Below are 20678 nucleotides of genomic sequence, written 5' to 3' on the forward strand. Positions count from 1 at the left end.
GGTTATGATCCTTATAGTGTTGGGGCCAATTAGCCATCCTTTCCTTCAGGTGACGGCTAGGTCAGTGGCTAGGTTGGAGAACATCATACTCGCAGATGTCTTAATGAGAATATTTCCAATAAAATTTTGTTTCTTGTCATATCCTGTAATGTCTTTTGATTGTCCACTATGTGGAAGCAGTGCATGGTTTGGTGTTAGTAAATGGAATTGGATCCTTAAGTGAGCACTTTTAATAAGTGTTTTCTTCATTGCAAATGATAAATTTAGAGGAATGATTCTTTGTAATCAAAACAGAAAAGGAGAAAATCATAATAAAATTTCCTTGGCCTTTGTGCGTTGATCTTGTTGTTGTCTCCGAGGGGAAGAGATATGGCCCCTGGTCCAAGACGGATACCCCCTACTGCTGTCAACCATAACCCCATCGCTGACCCAGCACCCCCTTGGTCAGTCCAACATCGTCTTATTCAAAGCTAACAGTGCGCATCAAATTGTTGTGTCCTCTCTGTATAACGCCCATTCAGATTGCATCCAAACTTCCATCCAGATTTTATCCCCTTTTTACAAGGGCCATTAAGATTCCCCGATTATTGTCCCTCTTTATTTCTCCCAATTAATTCCTTTGCTTAGTTATCTTGTCACCTAATTATGCCATTGTGTGTTGCATGTTCAGCAACTGTTAAAGTATTAGAACTTCCAGTTTCCATGCAGAGTTATGGTGTCCTAAACATTTCCACTGCAAAAAATAATCTGCAGCATCTGGCCCTTTTGCATTTTTGGGAAGGATTTGAAAATAACATTGAATACTTGACTGATTGCAGGTAAATGATTTCGATATAAATTCCAAAAGCATTCCACCTTTTCAAATTCCATTACAATCATTAGTTGGCCCTTGATTTTGAAAGTGCCAGTGGTAGAGTGTAAGCTCTAGTCATAAAAAGTGGAAAAAAACGCTACAACTGAGCCAATTGCGGTAGAACTCTGATGAGTCCATTGTTCAACGGTAGCACATTCCTCCAGACCCGCACCAACAAGCCACGCATACACCTGACATTTCCCATTTCATCCAAACTTATACCGCAAAATTAATCAATACAAGACTGCTATTCCATCCTCCCATGCAGGCCCTCATAGTTCTTCAACGGCAAAATATTTTGCATTATTTATCGACAAAGCATCACTCTACTTGATGCACTTGGCTTCAGCAGCTTTTGCATCTGCTGCATCGAACGAGCGCCAAGAATTATAGTGGGATTGTATGCCGCGCGTTGCCGGGCACCTGATCTATATATTCATCAATATCCCGTGCTGCACCATCCCGGACTCACGAGCCGCAATCAATGGCGATGTAACATTGTACGCAAATAGCGAACAGTTTCGCCATCTCGGCCCGCCCTAAGGGTGTACTTCATATTCATGGTCCATTCAATTGGGGGTGTTATAATAATTTCTTGAATTCTTCCCATCATCTTGGGAAGAATTTAATGGTGGAACTTGGCCAACTGTTGCATTCTTGTGCAACATTTGAAAGCTGTAAATGCAAGATTCTCAAACCACCTGTTGCTGTGAGATTGGTTCTTGAATCATTGCAACCAAAGAAGAACTAAAAGGCTTTCTTCTTTTCTTCATTGACATGACCGTATTTTGCTGGGCACAGATTCTGATGTTGGCAAAGTATGTATTTTAGAATACTTCAGACTTTGAAGTTTCAGATGAAATATCAACTTTTTTAAACACCTTCATTATTTTCTATGTAAAATCACCCAAAATCTGAATATCATTTCCTCTTGGAATAGGCTATAGTACTTTTGGGGCCAAAATTATTCAAATTTAACATCAGGAGAAGAAGAACCAGCCAACAAATTATCAATTTTCATAATTATATGTGGCATGATGCCTGTTTTATGATGCAGCCTCCTTGACAATCCTTCATTATGACGAAGATCTCAAAATGGTCTCAAAATAGCCTCGAACGTTTGTCTGATGCGATTTCCTTTTGAGAAGTCCTCAATGATGATTGCACCAATAACACACAACATCTCAAGAAGTCATCTTGATCTTGAGATATTTCAACCAAATGTCAAGCTAATTTGAGCCAATTTTAGTGAGTAAATCATGCATTGTGCACACAGATATGCGCAAAGATGTTGTGTCTCGTTGAGATGGACCGATTTCTCCTCCGCAACCCGATTACAGCTCTTGATCACACAATGATCTCTATGGATGTTCCTGTTCGCCAAATATAGCGCCCTCAACAGGTGTGAGGACGAAATTATCCACGGTTACTGCCGCAGGGTGCAAAATTTAGATGCGGTTGAAGATTATGGTGATTGGGAATAATTACGGGTGTCATTTTTGAATGTGGGATGATGAGGTCTTCATTGGAGGAGAGTGGCGGTAAATTGAAGATGGTAGGTTTGACGGACTGCGACAAGATGAGAAATAGTGTTGCAGAAGAATGAGACATTTGTTGCAATTTTGCAGTGGCCTTTTGTAAGCTGCCGTCTCTAGTCCAAAGATATTCGATGAGGTGCAACGGTCAGTCTCAGTGGATGTTGCAACATCCATCATTGTCTCACATCCATGCCAGTTGTAACAGCTGCATCCATATGATGTGAGCCTGGAGCAGACCCTTCATTGGCCTATGTCGGCACATGATGAATTCACTCAATATTTGCATCAAAGTCGAAGCCCGATGCACCAGATGGGCCAGCTTCATCAACGTGACTATACATGGATGTGCGGGTTGATCTGATGCATACAGGATGTCTAAGGGTAGGTCTGTGAATTTCTTAATTGGTAGTTAGTTCATTTCTTGTAAGTGGGATAGTGAAGTCATTCATCTGCTACATTCGTTATCCAAATCTGCCGAAAATTTGGATATATCTAATCATTTCCTTAGTTTATATTCCTACTGATAAATGAGAAAAACCCTGCTTACTTCTCCAAACAAGGACTGCATATTGGTACCTAACAGTATTTGAGAGAGGTTCCTCCCGGAAAGTGGGAAATGACGAAAGTTTGTAAAAGTAGGATCTTTTCCATGGACTTCTATGTGGCGAATTCATCTCATTATGCAGAGTATTATTCATCTGCTCCCGATGAGGGAATTATTTTGATGTCGACTGCAAACAGCTGCTGCTTGTTAACACGGGAGGCTGTAGCATTACACCTCGGGCTTCAACGAGCCATACATCAACGTCAAGTAGGCCTAGCACTCCTCCATGAGGCTGGCTGCAGCTGTTAAAGCCTAGGGGCCCATACACAGCTGGGACAGACATCCAGCATGACCATTTTCTGCTGTTTTTGGAAAATTTGGTGTGAAGGGAAGGAGTTACCAGCCTCCCTTCCCAGCGAGAGGGTGCATTGTGACTGTTTTCAAGAATAATAAACACCAGTCTTCATTTATTCTTCTTGTTATCCATATTGTGATATCTGTATCTAGCAGTTGTTGTGGGGGTAAAACTGTATGGGTGATTCTGTGCAGTGAAGAGGGAATTAGGAGAACCCGCTCCTCCCCAGCACATTTACTAAACAGACTCACAATTGTGTGACTGTTCTCCACAGTGTAAACAGGATCAACAGGTGTTGGAATCCCCCTCCCCCACCCCCTACCCCACCTAACACACACACACCTAACCTCTGGGGAAAGGGTGTCACCCGTGTGAATTGCGATAATGGTATTATATCCCCTGCCTCCAGCAGATCAAGTTGCATCAAGTCATCCATGGACCACTTCCATCTCGTAGGTCCTCGTACACATTCTATGCAGCCTGCATCATTGGATGGACCATGATCTAGTGTGGTTGCTATGGTTACACAAGGTAAATGATGGTGTAGATATAATGTCAACTGATGCACGGACCTCATATAATGATGTCCCTTACATCATTTCCATCGCTGAGTAAAAAGAGATGAAGTTTCTTGTTCGATGAGGATTGTGTACATCAATGTGGGGACATCAAAGTGTGGTTGGAAAGGAGCAAATACACCAAAAGTCTGCTCTGTACCAAAACTAAGCTTCCAATCCCAGACATGCTTTCAAAATGTGTAATTACATTTACATGTTGAGGCAGAAACCGAGTTATGTCTACATAATGTATATATTCTGGTTTACATTGCGTTACAAGCATTGCTATTGGTGATCATATCGGTAAATTTGACCATAGCGTTGGACCTGTGATTCCACTCCGCATCAAAACCGGACGACATGTTCCTCGAACAACCGAGTCAGAAAATAATACCCGGTACTGATCATCATATGTTGACACGGAGGCTGAGTAAATCTCGTACATGATTCTGACCCAATGGCCTGATGTAGCCACCGCATCAACAAATTATACCGTCATTATGACAATTATTAGGAAATAAGCACAAATTATTGCCATCATCAGCATCCAATCTCCTTAAAATAATGACATGCACAGATTATTCAATGTATTTCTCTTCCGTGTGAAAGTTAATGTAATAATTTGTACAAAATGCACATAGAATGCACATAGAATGCACAGCTTGTAATGGTGGATGTTACTGACGAGGATGCTTTAATTCCATCTGAACGCACAGCTGATTATGCATATGTTAATTAATGAGGAAGCTGCTGGTAGGATGTTGTGGGCCTGATAATGCTGGCCTATGTAATGCCAAGGCTGCATAGGATATTGGTGCTTGACTCTCTGTAACATGTGCCCAGGATGGGGACAGACTTCCTGAATATGATTGCTTTGATAATTAGACGGTCACTCTTTGGAGAACACTTGTTGTCATGATTTCTCATTTTTTATTCGTTTGATCTCAGCTTCTTGAAATGACTATGACAATTAGGCAGTTAGCTGTTTTACTACAGGTCTCACTGACTTAGTATCATGTGACCATTTTGAGGTATTTGCCAAATTTCTAAGGTTTCCTGGACCATGTCTTTGACAGGTTTTATGGTACCTTTGACCAGTTTCAGGTCTCATTGACCAGTTTTCTGCTATGATGTTTGCAACTGTTTATCCAGTCTGCGTGGCCAGGGGCTGATGAGAATAACTTCCCTGTTTCAGTTTGGCTTTTAGTTTGCTGTGAGAGATGGGGCATGACTCATAAATTTAACTGATTAGTCTATCAGTCCAATCAGAATCTGTGAGTTTTAGCTCCCCATTTCCTAGTGGTGTGGACCAGCTTTCTTGTGAACTTCCTTTGCAGTAAGGGCCAACAGGAGATGCTATTAGAGATGAGGAATGACTAACGAATCAAACTGATTGGACTTCTGTGCGATCTGAATCTGCTAGCCCTCAATTCGAGCTTCCAATTTACCATTTCCTAATGGGCCTATGTAATCTGGACCAACTGTTGCATCCTGACGAGGCTGTAATTGGTCATGTGGGGTGGATGTACACAAGTGGACCCAAGAGCTACAGGATGTGTGATGTCACAGCATCTGGTGTTGCTGGCATCATCCTGGACAAACAATAGAGATAATTACGCCAGTGAGCGAGGTTACAGCGTTTGCAGGCCTGACATCGCCCCAGTTGTGATTAGCCTGCAACAGAAGTTGGAACGACTTTCATGTAACAATTGCAGCAACTGCGACTCATTGGGAATATGGATGATTCGGAGATGAGGGTGAAAAAGGATGTGGCGACAGGAGGTGTTGATCCGTATGGTGGGTAGGCCTGTACTGGCCTTGATCCAGTTTTTTTTCATGACTGCGTGGATTTGGATACTTTTGGTCATGGTGATTAGCCGCGCCCTTTCTTCCTCAACCAGAGACCAGGACAGTAAATTGTGAACCAACCTCAGCAGACACCAAGCGAGCATCAGGAGGGGCATGCTCTAACGATGCTGATTTTGTACCGAATTGGTCATTTCCACTTGACTTCTGCAATCGGGATATTTCCCTGCAATTTCATTTGTATATATTTTCCTTCAATCACCTGTGAACCAAAAAGTGTGCAGCTATTCATTCAGTGATACCTTTCTTTTATTTCAGCGCATCAATCACTCAGACAGATAGGCTTTAAATTTACCCAGCCTATGGCATCAAGAGTCAAGAAAGGACAGCAAAAACTGCAGCTCTCAAGTTAGCGTTTTTATTCTTATGTGTTTTCCTCTTGTCCTTCAGATGCTGACGAGGAGGGGACAGTGGGGGAAGATGCCGGCCGACAATTACAAGATACCACCGCAATACTGCCAGTAAAACAAGCTCAAGAAAAAGTGAGTACTCGATGAACCTTTCAGTTTGCTGATGTGCTCATCTTGATCTACTGTCAACCCCCAGATTTTCCGGCCTCTATTTTTTTTCGAAGTTTCTGAAAAAAATTTGTTTTGCGTTTTTGGCGGATTTTGAAATTTCGTTTAGTTTTTTTATTGACGGACAATGCAACTCGTTTACAACATCAGTCGAAACAATTATTTATACCTTTACGCTATGGGACACCCAATCCACATCCTTTTGAACAAATAGTACTTTGGGGAATTTGCCATCACATTGATGATTAATTCACCTAAAATTCTTAGGGTCGTCTTATTCATGATTTCTAAAGAGAGATGAGTACTTCTACTTCTAAAATGAAAAGGCCTTTAGAATGACTGAACGAGGAAGTTTCCCATGAAGATGTGTCGTCAACCATGTTCAATACCAGCAGTGGACGTCACCGGTTGGACGAATGCCACTTGTGAAGCAATAGATGACCCATCCCATTTAGAACTCCTCAACGCATCAGCGGGTGCATATAAACCTTATCAAAGGGGACAAGATGTACGCAGGTACTAGGCCTAGTTAACGAGCAGCAATCAGGTCCAAGGCCTATTTAAAGAACATGATCAAACTTGCTGAAGATCACACTATGGAAAATCAATGCATAAGAAACGTGTGATTTCTCTTGGAAAGTTGGACTCCTCAAGTGCACATCTATTTGACGAACTGCTCAAAACCAGTCAGAGCAGCTTCTGAAAAGTGTGCTCAAGTTTTAGTTTAAAATAACCATGGACCTCAGACTAGAGGTTACAGGTGCCAATGTTTCCATCACGCCACTCTGACATGGTTAGAGTTGGGTGCCACTACCACAGCATGGATTTGTGACCTCTGCCTCTGAAACTCTAGATACAATAATTAATATCAGTTCAGCTGCAAGGAAATGTAGACTTGATTGAAAAATAATTAGATTATATGCAATTTTGATCAAACATTTCTGTGGAACCAGGACTCATAACCACCTCACTCGAAAAACGCAAGCTACCAATCTATTCACCTCTAATCTCTAATCGGAAAATCACAAGTATTACATGCGGATGACCCAGATTACAAATATTTGCGGCTATTGTGTCAAAGATGAACTTTCACCGGAGTGACAGGGAAGAATGATAGCGTGCTGATATCACAGATCTGTCTGATTTATCTCCAGTTATTGAACTCAGGTGTAACAGTTTAGAAGCAGTATGGGTTCAGAAACAACTTGATTTTGTTGCTTGGCCTATAAAATCGATAAAATACAGTTATAAACTGAAAAGTAATCGGGTCTCGATGAGACACATCAGAGTATTACATCAAATATGTCGTAGATAACAATTATAATAATATATGGGATATCATGATAACGAGACTGGGCCTAGAAAGCGGTGCAGATAGCTTTACATAACATCAACTTTTGTTGAATCAGAACGTTATCGGAAGATATATCGTCTGAACGAGTTGAAAGAGAAAGTGGACCCAATGCTAAATGACATTCATGCCGCTCAGCTGACCAGGTGCAAGTTAACCCCCTCAAGAACTTCGCCATCATAGGCAAATGTCCCCATCATAAAATGTCATACTGTTGGGACTTTCCTTTTGTCTTCAGCCTCCAACTTCTGAATCTTACACAAGACAGTTTAATGTCTGTAGGCCAACATTAGTTTTATGGGTGTGTGACTCTGATCATGTGAAGGGGAAGGGTCTGGTTTAATGTTAGTTTCAATGTAAAATAAGGTCACGGAAAGAAATTTTGGTGAGGGACGAATGAAGAGCTGTGGTGTACCGGTATGTGACGGCATGATTCAGCGCATTCTAATTTACCATCCTAGGCACGCTCCAGCACTGATATTAACGATCATAAAATGACAAGATTGTTGACAATTTTTTGTCATTGGTGAATCTTCCTGACAATAGCAACTCATCTTCTTCTTAGAAGTTACTTTGTCCAGTATAATGGCCATATTTGTGTCGTTTGATGACGTTAGCAAAATTGCTTTATATTAGATAATGGCAGATTACAATGTTTAATTGTGGGACATTGATGCTTGAATGATCCTCAACCTGGGTTCAGACACAGCTGAGAATTTGACCAAAAAGAGTGACACTTACATCGTGGAATGTGTTTATCTTGCAATTTGCACCACCAAAAGTGCAAACGGGTTAGATAACTTTAGGTCGTATGATCTTGATTCTGAAATGTTTGACAACTTCTTGAAGTCAAAACTTTCCATCTGAACCTATTTATCGACCACATACCCTAAAATGGGCCCTTAGCCAATTCAGCTATGCAAGATTTTGCTTATTATGCCAGCTCCTGTGCATAGACAGGCCCATTCCACTCACTTCCTTGCATACCCGGCTAGGCCTAGTCATTGTATTTTGGTGTTTTTGACTCCCAAATTACCATCAGCCATTATTTGGCTGAGGTGATAAAGAAGTCATAGGCCTGGTCTTGTTTGATAAGCCTGGGACAGCCCATTGAGGCCTGTGTGGGTAAGGATTACATGACTGAAGTTAAAAGTCCTGCCTGTTGTTTTCAAGTCCGAGTAATATGATGTCAACGATTAAACTTTCGGTGCTTCTGGCCGTGGAGATTTGGGGATATCTCTTTTAAGTGCCAAGGAAAGAATTCCTGAAAAGTGATTGGGATGCCTTTGCCAGCATTTACATTGAATCTGTTTCATTGTCAAGGTAGAATGGCCTAAAGTTTGTGAGATTGAGTACAAACATCTGTATTGGAGTAGCCTACTATACTCTTAGTTACACCAAGCAGTGACTAGTTTGATGATAATCATGATACAAGCTTTGTCAATAACTTTGCAGGCTTGTTTTCACCCTGTTCTGGTGATGTTGTTTCAGTTGAAGACTACTAACTCAGGACAGTTTATACAGTATTCTGCAGTCTCTTTGCAGTACCAGTTTCGTTGTTACAGCAATTCAGGGCTTTGCTTCTCTCCCTATGTTGTCACCGTCTCAAATACAAAAATCACCTCATAGATGATAGTTTTGTTTGTGCTCAGGATATCTGTTGAAAAATCGTCACCTTCTAATGGTAATCAAAGCATTTCCGTTATTTGTAAATAAAGTTTTAGATTATTTTGTTTACTCTTCATGTCCTGGAGTTTAGTTGTCAGGTACTACAATCTTATTCCTGTTTAAATACTATGTTGTTAGATTTGTGGATAAACATCACTTTTAGCGGAAGAATGCCAGGAAATTGCAAAGTACACGTCACATTGTGGTCCCATATGTCTTCCTGAACTTTGCCTCATGTATTTTGACACCAGCTGTAAATGGCTTCCTAAAGAATCCTACAGGAATACAATGTATGTATTCTTACCTCAGCATCTGATGAAAAATATAAATTGCATTTCTAATGAAGATAACTCTTGTGTGAGTGGGGAGAGGGGATATTTTCTTGACGAAATTGTTATTTTTATATTGGGGGATGTTTTCTGTGAACTTTTCATAGTAAAGTTCCATCAAAAGATGCCGCATAGTTCTGAGTATAGGGAAGGGTGGCAGCTGTATCACGAAAACCAAAATACTGCTCAGGTGTTCCAACAGAAACCAAAATCTTTTGAAAAAAGGGAACTTTTTCTGGGAAAAGGAGCTTGCAAAGTTTAATCATCTGTTTCCCTTCTGGAAGGAAACCTCTAAAGTCAAAGCTGAGGTACTTGATTCTGAATGTGTGAGGGACTTGAGCCTGGAGCAGTCATGTTTACAACACACAATAAAATAAACTATAAACATGACCTGGAGAACACACGGATTACTAAACAATTCTTGGAGGCATAGCTCCCCTTGTTATGTCACATTGGATGGTAACTGGGTAATACCGTGACCCCCAGGCTGTGGCCTATTGTCCCCAAGCCCTGCCACCATTGTCCCCAATTGTGCCAAGCTCCAGCCCCAATTGTCCTTCAGATCTCTGTCTCCTCCAGGTCCAAACAAGTGGGCACAGGTTGTATTGTGTTGTGTGCACCGAACCATAGCAAACAATTTGGTACAATTTTATCTTTTGTGCAGTACTTTCGTTGCAGCCAGTGTCTTGCCGCCCGGAGACTGGGGATGTCTTGTGTCACCAATGTCCTCCTGTGACAGAACCTGTGAAAATAGATGGATAATTCTGTCTCCGTTTTTCTCATAGAATGGGGACAGTCAGTTGTGACTTGATGATGTGTTGATATGGTGATTGCTCAGCTTGTCGTCAAGTTGCATTTGTTGTTGGTTTGGTGAGATGGTGTTTTTTGTTGATAAAATGAACCTTTGAAGAATGACTTGTCTGTGTTTGAAAAGATGTCCTTTTATGCATCCTTGCATTTATTGCTATACACTCAGCTCTCGAGATTACACATTGCATCTGAGTAGGAGTAAAAAAGTACTCTCAGGATGTGTTTGATGAGGTGATTCCACCATCATTGCATCTTTCATGAGAAAAAAAAGAGACAATTTGAAAATATAAAAGAATGTTTGACTGCCTCCAAAAAGAATTGTATGAAAGTACCGTGATGAAAGATTGTCAACAAAGAATTTGTGGCTTCTCTCCGTCGCCTAATCTAAGACAAATGGTTTCATTCAGTCTCCTTGCATCTTGTGCTGGTGTCAACCTGTCTCCAGGAGAGGCCGACTAATGCAAATGGTTTCAGTCCATTTCAGTCCTGAAATGTTCGCGAAAGAAAAGTCTTATATAGGAGATGGTTTCAAGGGAATTCTAGGAATTCGCAAGGGGACAATTATTTCACAAATTCTACATAAACTTTAAACCTTTGTTTTTTGTTTTGAAACGTTTATTGTGTGCTTTAAAACATCTGTTGAAAAAGGTGATGGGAACATCCCAATAGTCTGTTTCCTGATCCTAAGGTGGGGGGGGGGCAAAACAGGGCACGACGGAAATGCTGTGACAATTAAGTGTCAATGAAATCACATCCGTTCTCTATCAAGTCTTCTTAGAGGATCTTATCATTATTGACCATGGATGATGCAAACATTCGGTCACAACTTGTGATTTTACAAAACTGCTCCGAATAACCTTATCAGCCTCAACCAACACGCTCTATTGACATCAGTTGGAAGGGCCACAAACACCGTATTTGCATTTCCCCTCCCAAGAGCTGTTTTGTTTTACTAGCCCACACTTGCATCAGAGCGTTTTAACCCCCTTGTCCCCTATTGTTGGACACTCTTGGTAACCTGTCCTTATCACAACGTCACTTGTTGATTCTCCTCAGATAACTCAAGCCCCCCTAATAAAAAAGATAAACAGGTACATTCCTATGCTCATGAATTCATGAATTGAATGGGGGGGATTGTGTCCACAGAGTCCGTGGTGACCAATGCTGTTTCAGCATGTTCCACTAGGACAATAGTCAACGCCCCAGTGCTCTGATAAGCCTATTCACACAACTATGGTGTTGGCACTTGTCATTGTGTCCCCCATTAGCAACAGGTAAGAGGAATACCATTAGTATAAATAGGGTGGAGCCTGGACTGGCACCTCAGTTGACAATTTGGTCCTGAGGAGACAACATTGACATTTTTCAAGGATACATTTTTCAAAGGATTAGTTATTCAGAGTCTCCATCATGAGGTCTAAAGTCAAGGCCCCACAGAAACATTTGGAGCATATTGGATGTTCTTATCAGATATTGAAGGTATTTACAATGAAAATTTTATTTTCCCGATTTGTGTTTGTTTGCTCTTGATATTGTTGATGTTTGTACTTCAGGATTAAAAAAAACCTTTTGGATATTTGCTGATGGTTTGAAGGATATTCTATACTTTTGTGACAGTTGTGTCTTCATGAATGCTTCGTGTCCTAAATTGTCATGTTTATTGCAGTATCATATTGAATTGACATATCTTTTTTTTAAATTGAGGAATGTTGACTTGATCATGTCAATGATTAGTTTATAGGAACCTATTCTAAGATTTGTGTATTCTTACACATTCAGGATGGACTACTTCGAAAGGGTATTGGGAGGAAATCAGTGTATTGTGTGTGATGGAATGTTTCTCCAATAAACATCATTTTGGAATGAGTAGGCCTTTTTACACGGTGCTGGTTCAAGACAACCCTCCTGAACCGTCACGAGGCGTGTTCGGTTCAGGACGGTTCATTTCGCTTTTACACGGGGACGGTTCGACGATCTGGCCTCGATCCGGCTCCAGGCCGGTTCGTCACTAACATCGTCAATTGGTGGCGCTGATCAATCCTGCTGGCGGTGGAGCTACGAAAATATCACAACCTTCAACAAATAATACAAAATGGTTCACGATGGCGCCGGTGAGATGCAGAGTTTTTGCTTTGGTACACAGCATTTGTATGGAAAGAAAGCTCTTGCTCTCGATAAATTGAAGATTTCACAGCAGTTTCTTTCCGCGGAAAATTTCATGCCAGGAACACGGCAGCTATTCCCGCGAATGACGTCACGCGAGTACCGTGTGCAAACCGGCTCGGAGCCGGTTCGCTTTTACACGCATAAATAAACCCTCCTCCACCGGCCTACACCGGCCTGCACCGACCCGAGACCGGCGATCGGAACCCGCCTCGGACCAGGAGGGTTCAGGACGGTAGGTTCGCTTTTACACGAGGGAAAATAAACCGGCTGGTACCTGAACTAGTCTCGATCCGGCTTGAACCCGCACCGTGTAAAAACGCCTAGTATTTCAAAAGTGTGTTTATTGGAAATGTTGTATCAGTTCTTAATAATCTTTGTCCTCCTCTTTCCCTGGAGTAAGTTCTCATTCTTTTACCCGCACAACTTCAGAATAAAAGGCCTGTCCTATTTGTTCATAAATTTGAAACTTTATCTTGAATTGTGCTACCAGTGAATACAATAAAAACAATTGAAGTACCCCTTTAAAGACCTTTGGAAAGAAGGCCAACTCCTACTGATATTGTTCAGACCAGCATACAAAATATGTCTGTAATAGTTTAATGAAAAAAAATTTCTGGCATAACTCGTTAACAGCTTAAGTTAAAAATATGCTATTTTTTGTCGAATGTTGCCAACTCCTCAATCAGCCTCCAGTGATGTTTGTCACAGTTAACTTCAAACAACAAAGGATGGGTGGAGTTATAATCTAATTAGGAGTAATAGCTACTAATTATCCTGATTAGGCTGATCAGGTGATTAGGCTGTCTCTAAGCTGTGGGACTTGCCCTCACCTGGGCTCGATGCATGATTAGACACACCCAGTGGGTTCACCAGACCTTCTGGTGCTGCTCTCTGATGTTGACTTAAATAACTAATGTCATGTCGTCTTCTGCCTGCGTCACATGCAAGGGGCTGAAATGCACATCTGCCACCCCCAAATTTGATATTCTTCAAAGCCTAGATGTAGGTGTAAATATATCTAGAAGCTTCTTCCCCGAAATTCCTTATTTCTGTCCTCCGCTGGATGGGATTACATATGAAAACACTCGATCGTCCACAATTTCTGTAAAAAGTTCTTTTCAGCCAGAAGTAACTTCTCAGCTCCGATAAACTTTCTCCTGATAAATCTTACTTATGGAAATTGTTTTGTGTCATTCCAGGAATCGATCTTCTCAGACGACATCAATAACTATGACGACAACAGTTCAGACAGCGATGCATTCCACATAGACCTAAAAACAGAAACATCCCCACGCCAACCCTACGACTCCGACTCAGAGGAGCGCAAGTTCTCAGGAGTACAGGGTCCACTCTCACCCATCGATAACCAATCAGATGGCTCTGACGAATTAGATGAGGAAACTCGCCTCTTACTGGAAAAGAGCGACAACGTTAGTATTCCTCAAATGTCAAATCTCTGTGGGGATTTCAGTGTTGTGCATTCACCGGCTTCTTCCAGCTTCCAAAGTGTAAATTTCGCCGTGAACCAACCGGATTTTGAAACTTTTCACAACCCCTCCCCGGACAAGTTATCCAGAAGCCGAGACAATATCAAGGTATACATTTGTGTCACCCGTATAGATGTCCAAACTGTCTCTTCCCGACCTTTATAACCAACATTATGTTATAACCTCTTGTTGAGCGCTTCCTTGTCACGTTTTCATAGACCTGATTTCCATTAGTTTTCCATCTGTTTTCATTTCACTGAGATCTAACATTGATTTTACCTAATTTGTCAAATCGGTGCGGTAAGTTGCTGGTTGGCTGTTTTAATTTTCAGCTCCCATTCCAGCTCTGGATAGTGTGCCTCCTTCCCAGTACCAGGCAGTTCAGCCCTTCCACCTTTTCAAACTGATGAAGAATACCTACTTAGAAATACCTAATTTCAACAATAAACACTTCAGTGTCCTAAAAGATCCAATTTGCCATCATTCCCGTAATTTCTTGGATCCAGCAGGCTCACCAGTTTCAACCACAATTTGTCTCTGGTGACCCTAGAAAAGGATCTTGACATACATGTGTACCTCAGTGCCGATTATTCCTGTTATTTCTAAACCTTCTGTTTTTCTCCAATTCTGTATCAAATCAGTATCTACTCCTCTCAAAACTATTTTGTGAAACACCTTTGTTTGAAATGCTGGGCAAACTGTTCGATTTTAGTTGCTGAGATACGGAGCTGTAACAACATGACACGTGATTGCCATTCAACTAATAGGGCGACACATGCCAACTGTAATCGTCATGTTATCACGGCTTCGTCACAAGTCACAGCAACAAAAATCGCTTATTTGTGCGGTGATTTAACCACACTTGTTGAATCTGAGTTCCTGATACTAATATTGTTTGAATCATATCTTGATTGAGTTCTAACAAGAAAAGATGGACTACCATTTCAACAAGAAGTTTTCATTCTCAGTAGTTTACCTTGGTCACGATCTCAGATCTTATGTGGTGCCATCTGTTCACAGCAAATGAAAATTAACTAAGTTTTCAAGTTGAGTTTTCAAATGTAATAATTTGCTAGCTAAACAGACTTGTAAATTTACAAAAACCTTGAGATATGAAAAATATCCTGAAAGAATTCTGTGCTTTCTTTACTTGACATGTTAAGAAAGTGTAAATAAGATTGTTGTTTCAAAAGTTTTCTTCCATTAAACCTGCATGTCCCTTCAAATTACATTCACTTTTCAGGTTCCACTCCCCAATATTATTTTCTTCTAGCGTGATGACAGTAATTTTCAGTATAAACCTAAACCTCTAACAACTTTTGACCTTTTTACTCAATTACATTTTGTTTGTTTCTAGATTGAAGCCGTCCACACTGTCACCGGTGAAAAACTCTACATATGTCCAGTGTGTAATCTGCAACTTGATAACCTCCGACTCCTCACCATGCATATACGCAACCATAACTCGAAAGTTCCGTCCTCACATTCGTGCACGATTTGCGGCAAAGTGCTCTGTTCACAGAGTTCACTTGATCGTCATATGCTTGTCCATTCAGGTAAGTAAGAATTTAACAAAATTTGATTCCTCAATGTTTTATTAACTGACTGGTGAAACATGAATTGGTGATGGTTTAGATGCTACCATCAAAGAGTGCTCATTGAGAAGTTTCCAATAAATGGTCATGTCAGTACGTTAAGGTTGTGACAGTAGGAAGAATAGATAACTACGAGTCTTTATGAAATCTTCTTCCAAAAGAGATGTGTATAGTATGTGGGTTTTAGTCTATGCTTTGTTTGTAGTGGTAAATTCAAACATAAAGAGGTATTTTGTTTGAAAATGAGAAAATTTCGGCTTCATTCAGTTTACTGATTATTTCAGGAGAGCGACCCTTTAAATGTCAGATATGTAACCTGGCCTTCACCACTAATGGCAACATGCACCGTCATATGCGGGTCCACGAGAAGGAGTTTGCTAAGTCACCGCAAGCCTTGAAGGAGATGTTAGATGCTGGTCTCTTGACTGGTTACACCCCCGACGGTCGCCGCATCCGAAAACGCCGCCGACCAGCAGAGGGAGAAGCCGATGGTAATGCCGATCGCCGTAAGAGACGGAGCATAGATGGCGCTTCAAATGGTGCGACGATGAACGATGACGAGACAGTCGTACAGGTGGCGCTCAAGAAGAAGCTGGGAGTTTATAATGGTGAAGAATCTCCGTCCAAAGAGGAAGATGGAAATGATTTTGAAGAGGTAAACATTTGTTTGAATAACTTGAACTGCTTTTTAGAGGAAATTCAAAAAATTTATATGGATTTATTTGAACTCTTATCAAATTCAACACATCATTTTGAATTGAGAAAGAGGCTACTGCAACTGAGTCTGACTCTCTGAAAGTAATCTCAACATTTCACTTAACTCAGTGCTTTCATTCTTCTCCAGGTTTTCCAAGATGATGCCAACCAGACCCAAGGTGAAAATGGGGAAGTGGAACAGCTCCATTGTCCCATCTGCGACCGTGGATTCCTATGCAAATATGGGCTGCAGAGCCACTTGGAAACGCATCCAGAGTATAAAATCCGGTGCCAGATATGCAATTTATCATTCCGTAACCTGAGAGGATTGAACATGCACAATCATATGGTGCATATACGCAAACCAGAAGAAAAGAAAAATGGAGTGAAAATGTCCATCCCGGTTGGATTCCAAGATTTAGGATTTGTTGACTTTTCGATTGATAAGTTTCCGTTGATTGCAAAGTCGTGGTGTGAGCACAACCAACGTCGCTCAAGTAGTTCCTACCATAACTTTGAATGCCGTAAATGTGAGAAAGCGTTCCCATGCGGGGGCGCTTTGAAGCTTCATAAGGACAGCCATACGCCCGAGACGTCGACGACATGTGACGTCTGCGAATGTGATTTTGAGAACAATGCTGCGCTGAAGGAGCACCAGTTGAGTCATACTGCCGATCGTGTATTGTCCGAGTCACCTGAGAAAGATAGCGATGATGACTCCAATGTTTCAAAGGAGGATTTCCTTGCTATGCTCAGTCTACAGGGTCAAGGACACGAGTCTGATGAGAATGACTCTGAGGAGAACGAAGACTCTGAAGAAAGATTAGACTCTAAACTGAACCAGGATTATTTTTATAACATTGGCCAGGTGAACCGTCCGAACAAACTGTCTTCCATCCTTCCCAAGCCTTTGAGACGCACTGCTGATAAAGAGGAAAACAATAACTCTAACGACTTTGCTGACATCCAGAAGATCATACAAACTGCAAACGTCAGTGGATTGACTTCATTGGTCCCGGTGACCCCAACCGACATTCATCCTGCGTTCCGACTCGAAGCCATGCCAAAACTGCAACACATCTCTCATATGGCTGCGTCCCAGCAGGTACTCATCAGTAAACCGGTGTCCACATCACCACCACCACTCCAGCTCATGGGGGCGGGACTCTACAAGCATGACCAGATCGACCCAGACCTGATGTGTGTTCCTCTCGATGACGCCTACAGCAGTGACCAGGAAGGCAGTACCGATGACCAGACCAAACAGAACTTCACCTGCAAGTATTGTGACACCGGATTTGAGACCTTCAATTCTATGAAAGGTAAGACAAATGCCACAGTCATTGTTTTTTACAACATCTTAGTTTTAAGGTGTTTTTGCATCAGGCCTTTCTGTTATGGCTACGCGAAAATAGTCCTTGGATGGTGCTAATGTTTTGAAAGTGTGAAATGAAGCAGTTGTTTCCTGATTTATTTTTGAAGCCTGATCCTTATATATTGATGACACCTAGATTGTCACCTTTGTTCTAAAAGAAGGTTCTGACTGTGTTGGCACTACCACATCGATGCTTTGCATTGAGGAGGTGTAATGTTTGGAACCACAGGGATGTAAAATTTCCGTTATTAGACATGTTTTTCTTACTTTAAAATGCTGAATTTGACAAATGGAATGTTATGATCTCTATCTTGACTCTCTGTGGGTCTCTGAATTTTCAAAATTTTCAAAATAGGCATTATAGAGGCATTATAAAGAATTCTGTGATTTTCCAGTCAAACGTTTATAATTGCCTCTTCTTTCAGTTCACATGCGCACACACCTTGGGCTGTCGCCTTACAAGTGTAACATGTGCTCATATGCCAGCGCCGACAAGACAACTCTGATTCGCCATCTTAGGACACACAATGGTGAACGCCCATTCCAGTGCAAAATCTGTGACTTTGCCTTCACAACAAAAGCGAACTGTGAACGACATGCCAGGTAAGAGTCAGAAACTGCAGGAGAAACGGAAGGAAACGCAGGAGAATGATAACTTAAGAATCTCCCTGAATTTCTTACAGCGGTTATGATGTTGCATTGACTAATGTTATTGCCAAGAAGAGGAATTGAATCAATCACGTGTTAACCTTATTTTGTAAGCCACGTTTGTCACCTTTCACAGTCGTATCAAAACGTGCTGAAGTTCCTAATTGTTTTGACAACGACATGTGTGGTTGTGTGACTTTCAGAAGGTGTAATGTTGTGGAAATTCATCTGTTCACACCATCTGCGCATCTCTTGATAACCTGAAGTGTTGTTATCCTTTACCTGAAGTTCTGCAACGGTGACTGTAACATCAGTTTTATCTGCGTCTTCCAAAGATCATAAAAGATTTACACCTTGATTATAATTGGTTCTATCTCATCGACAGGAAGAAACACAAACTGGAAACGAAGGACGAGATTGACACAGCGGTTGGCTACAACCAGTTCATTGGAGGAGACAGCCCAGTGAAGCAGGAGGGTGACTTTGCATCTCCAGATACCGTCTGCAAATATTGTGGCATCGACTTTAAATTTTTCCGCGCCCTGAAGCACCACTTGCGTTCCCACAGCAGTTGTCCCCAGAAGCCTTATGTCTGCCTTGTCTGCAGTATTGGATTCTCAACCAGAGCAAATTGCATCCGTCATATCCAGAAACGTCACCAAAGCATCGAGACGAACCAGATTGAGAAGAATATCCGCACAAATATCCCGGTTGCTCACTCTAGTTTGCCAAACATCCAAAGGTTCGAGAGCCCGTTTTCCAAGCTGAATCTTCCGAGTCTTCCAAACATGATGCAGCTACCACTTGGGACAACGCCACCTCCCGCTCATAGACACAAATCCATCCAGCCTAACCGTCTGTTCATGGGGACAGCAGACTCCAAGGTGCCCTTTGAGGGTGTGCCAATCAAGCGTGAGAGTCCTGTTAAGTACGACAGCCCGCTTGACTTCAGTAAGAAGATTGTGAAAGAGGAGTCACCTGATTCGGCCATCAATTTATCGACGTCACCAGCACCAGAAATGGACTTGAGCAAATCATCTGATGAGCCCATGGACCTTTCAGTCTCCATTAAATCTGAAGGAAAGAAGACCTCGTTGATCCCAAGAACGACATTTGAACCTCCGATGTTGAAACCTGGCGAGGTTGCACCTGGTGTTGGTATGGTATCTCCCATCATGCCATCAGGTCTCATGGATCCGATGTCGCTGCCTCATATGCCACCAAATCCTTTCAGCTTCCGGACATTCAAGTGTCCGTATTGTGCCGTGCAGTTCAGCCAAGAAGCCAAGGTAAACATACTTCTTATCACTGCTAATTAAATATTTTGAGAAATATTCAGAAGTGTATAAATACTAGAAAGTTAAAGTGATTATTGAAAGATTTCTATGAATGGTAATGTTGATAGGTCTTGAACCCCAAATTTGAAAATAGTTTCCACTGTCTTGAAAAGATGCCTATTTCTTACCTATTCTTTGTTTATTCCAGCTTGTCCTACATATGAGGACCCACACCACTAATCGTCCCTTCCAATGTACCTTCTGCCCCGCTGGATTCACGATCAAAACGAACCTTGACATCCACATACGTACGAGGCATCTGAACGACTCCGGCTCACTCCATGCTGCACTCCGTAGCAAGTTTGTCCCTCCGACGCTGAAGATGATGGCCAAGAGACGCCAAGCTACAGGAAGTGCCATGCATAGCTACCTGAAGCCAAAGTTTGGTCAGTTCCGCAAGCCAAGTTTAGAGAAAAAAGCAGCAGACGCACCAACTGACGGTCCACAGGTGAACAGCAGCGGATCCGGCTCTGATTCGAACTGCGAGTTGGCCTCCGTTTCAAAAATCCTCAACACAACATCATCGGATCAGTTCCAAGTTTTCTTCAACAACCCGGATCCCAACAGCGAAGATCGGACAATTCCGATCCCAATCAAGATTACCAAGGTTGATCGCAGTGAAGACGTGACCTCGGTCAGCCCAAATAGTGCTGAGAAGAACCAGGACTCCTCCGGGACTGACAGCCCTGATAAGATGAAGAAGAAGAGGAACTCGTATGCCAACGCTCCAAACCGAGTTGCCTGTCCTTATTGTACCAGGACGTTCCCATGGATCAGTTCTCTGCGAAGACATATTCTCACTCATACAGGTAATTAATGATTCTGTGGTTGATTAGGCCAACAACATTTGTAGCTGTACCTGTCAACAGCATTATTATGATATGAGAATGCACAATATATATTAAGTTATTGGATATATGCCATGTACTTAGACCATGAGCATCAAATGGACATCTTTAGTTCATCCCTAACCAACTTGTTTAGT

The 20678-nt window shown here is 41.7% G+C and overlaps 1 protein-coding gene across 4 annotated transcripts in view; it reads left to right on the plus strand.

Moving 5' to 3' along the window:
- Positions 1-20678, plus strand: part of LOC135495391 (ras-responsive element-binding protein 1-like) — a 50548-nt gene that overhangs the window by 25227 nt on the left and 4643 nt on the right. For 2 of the 4 annotated variants that reach the window (XM_064783947.1, XM_064783949.1), the window contains exons 2-9: positions 6104-6195; positions 13755-13985; positions 15400-15598; positions 15922-16292; positions 16482-17655; positions 18134-18311; positions 18742-19645; positions 19842-20502. In XM_064783947.1, coding sequence (XP_064640017.1) covers positions 6104-6195; positions 13755-13985; positions 15400-15598; positions 15922-16292; positions 16482-17655; positions 18134-18311; positions 18742-19645; positions 19842-20502 — 3810 coding nt within the window. Of the gene's footprint in view, positions 1-2706; positions 2773-6103; positions 6196-11796; positions 11869-13754; positions 13986-15399; positions 15599-15921; positions 16293-16481; positions 17656-18133; positions 18312-18741; positions 19646-19841; positions 20503-20678 lie in introns of those variants that run through there. The other 2 variants (XM_064783948.1, XM_064783950.1) reach the window with 2 other exon arrangements.

Source organism: Lineus longissimus, chromosome 11 (genome assembly GCF_910592395.1).
Source record: "Lineus longissimus chromosome 11, tnLinLong1.2, whole genome shotgun sequence".
NCBI lineage: Eukaryota > Metazoa > Nemertea > Pilidiophora > Heteronemertea > Lineidae > Lineus > Lineus longissimus.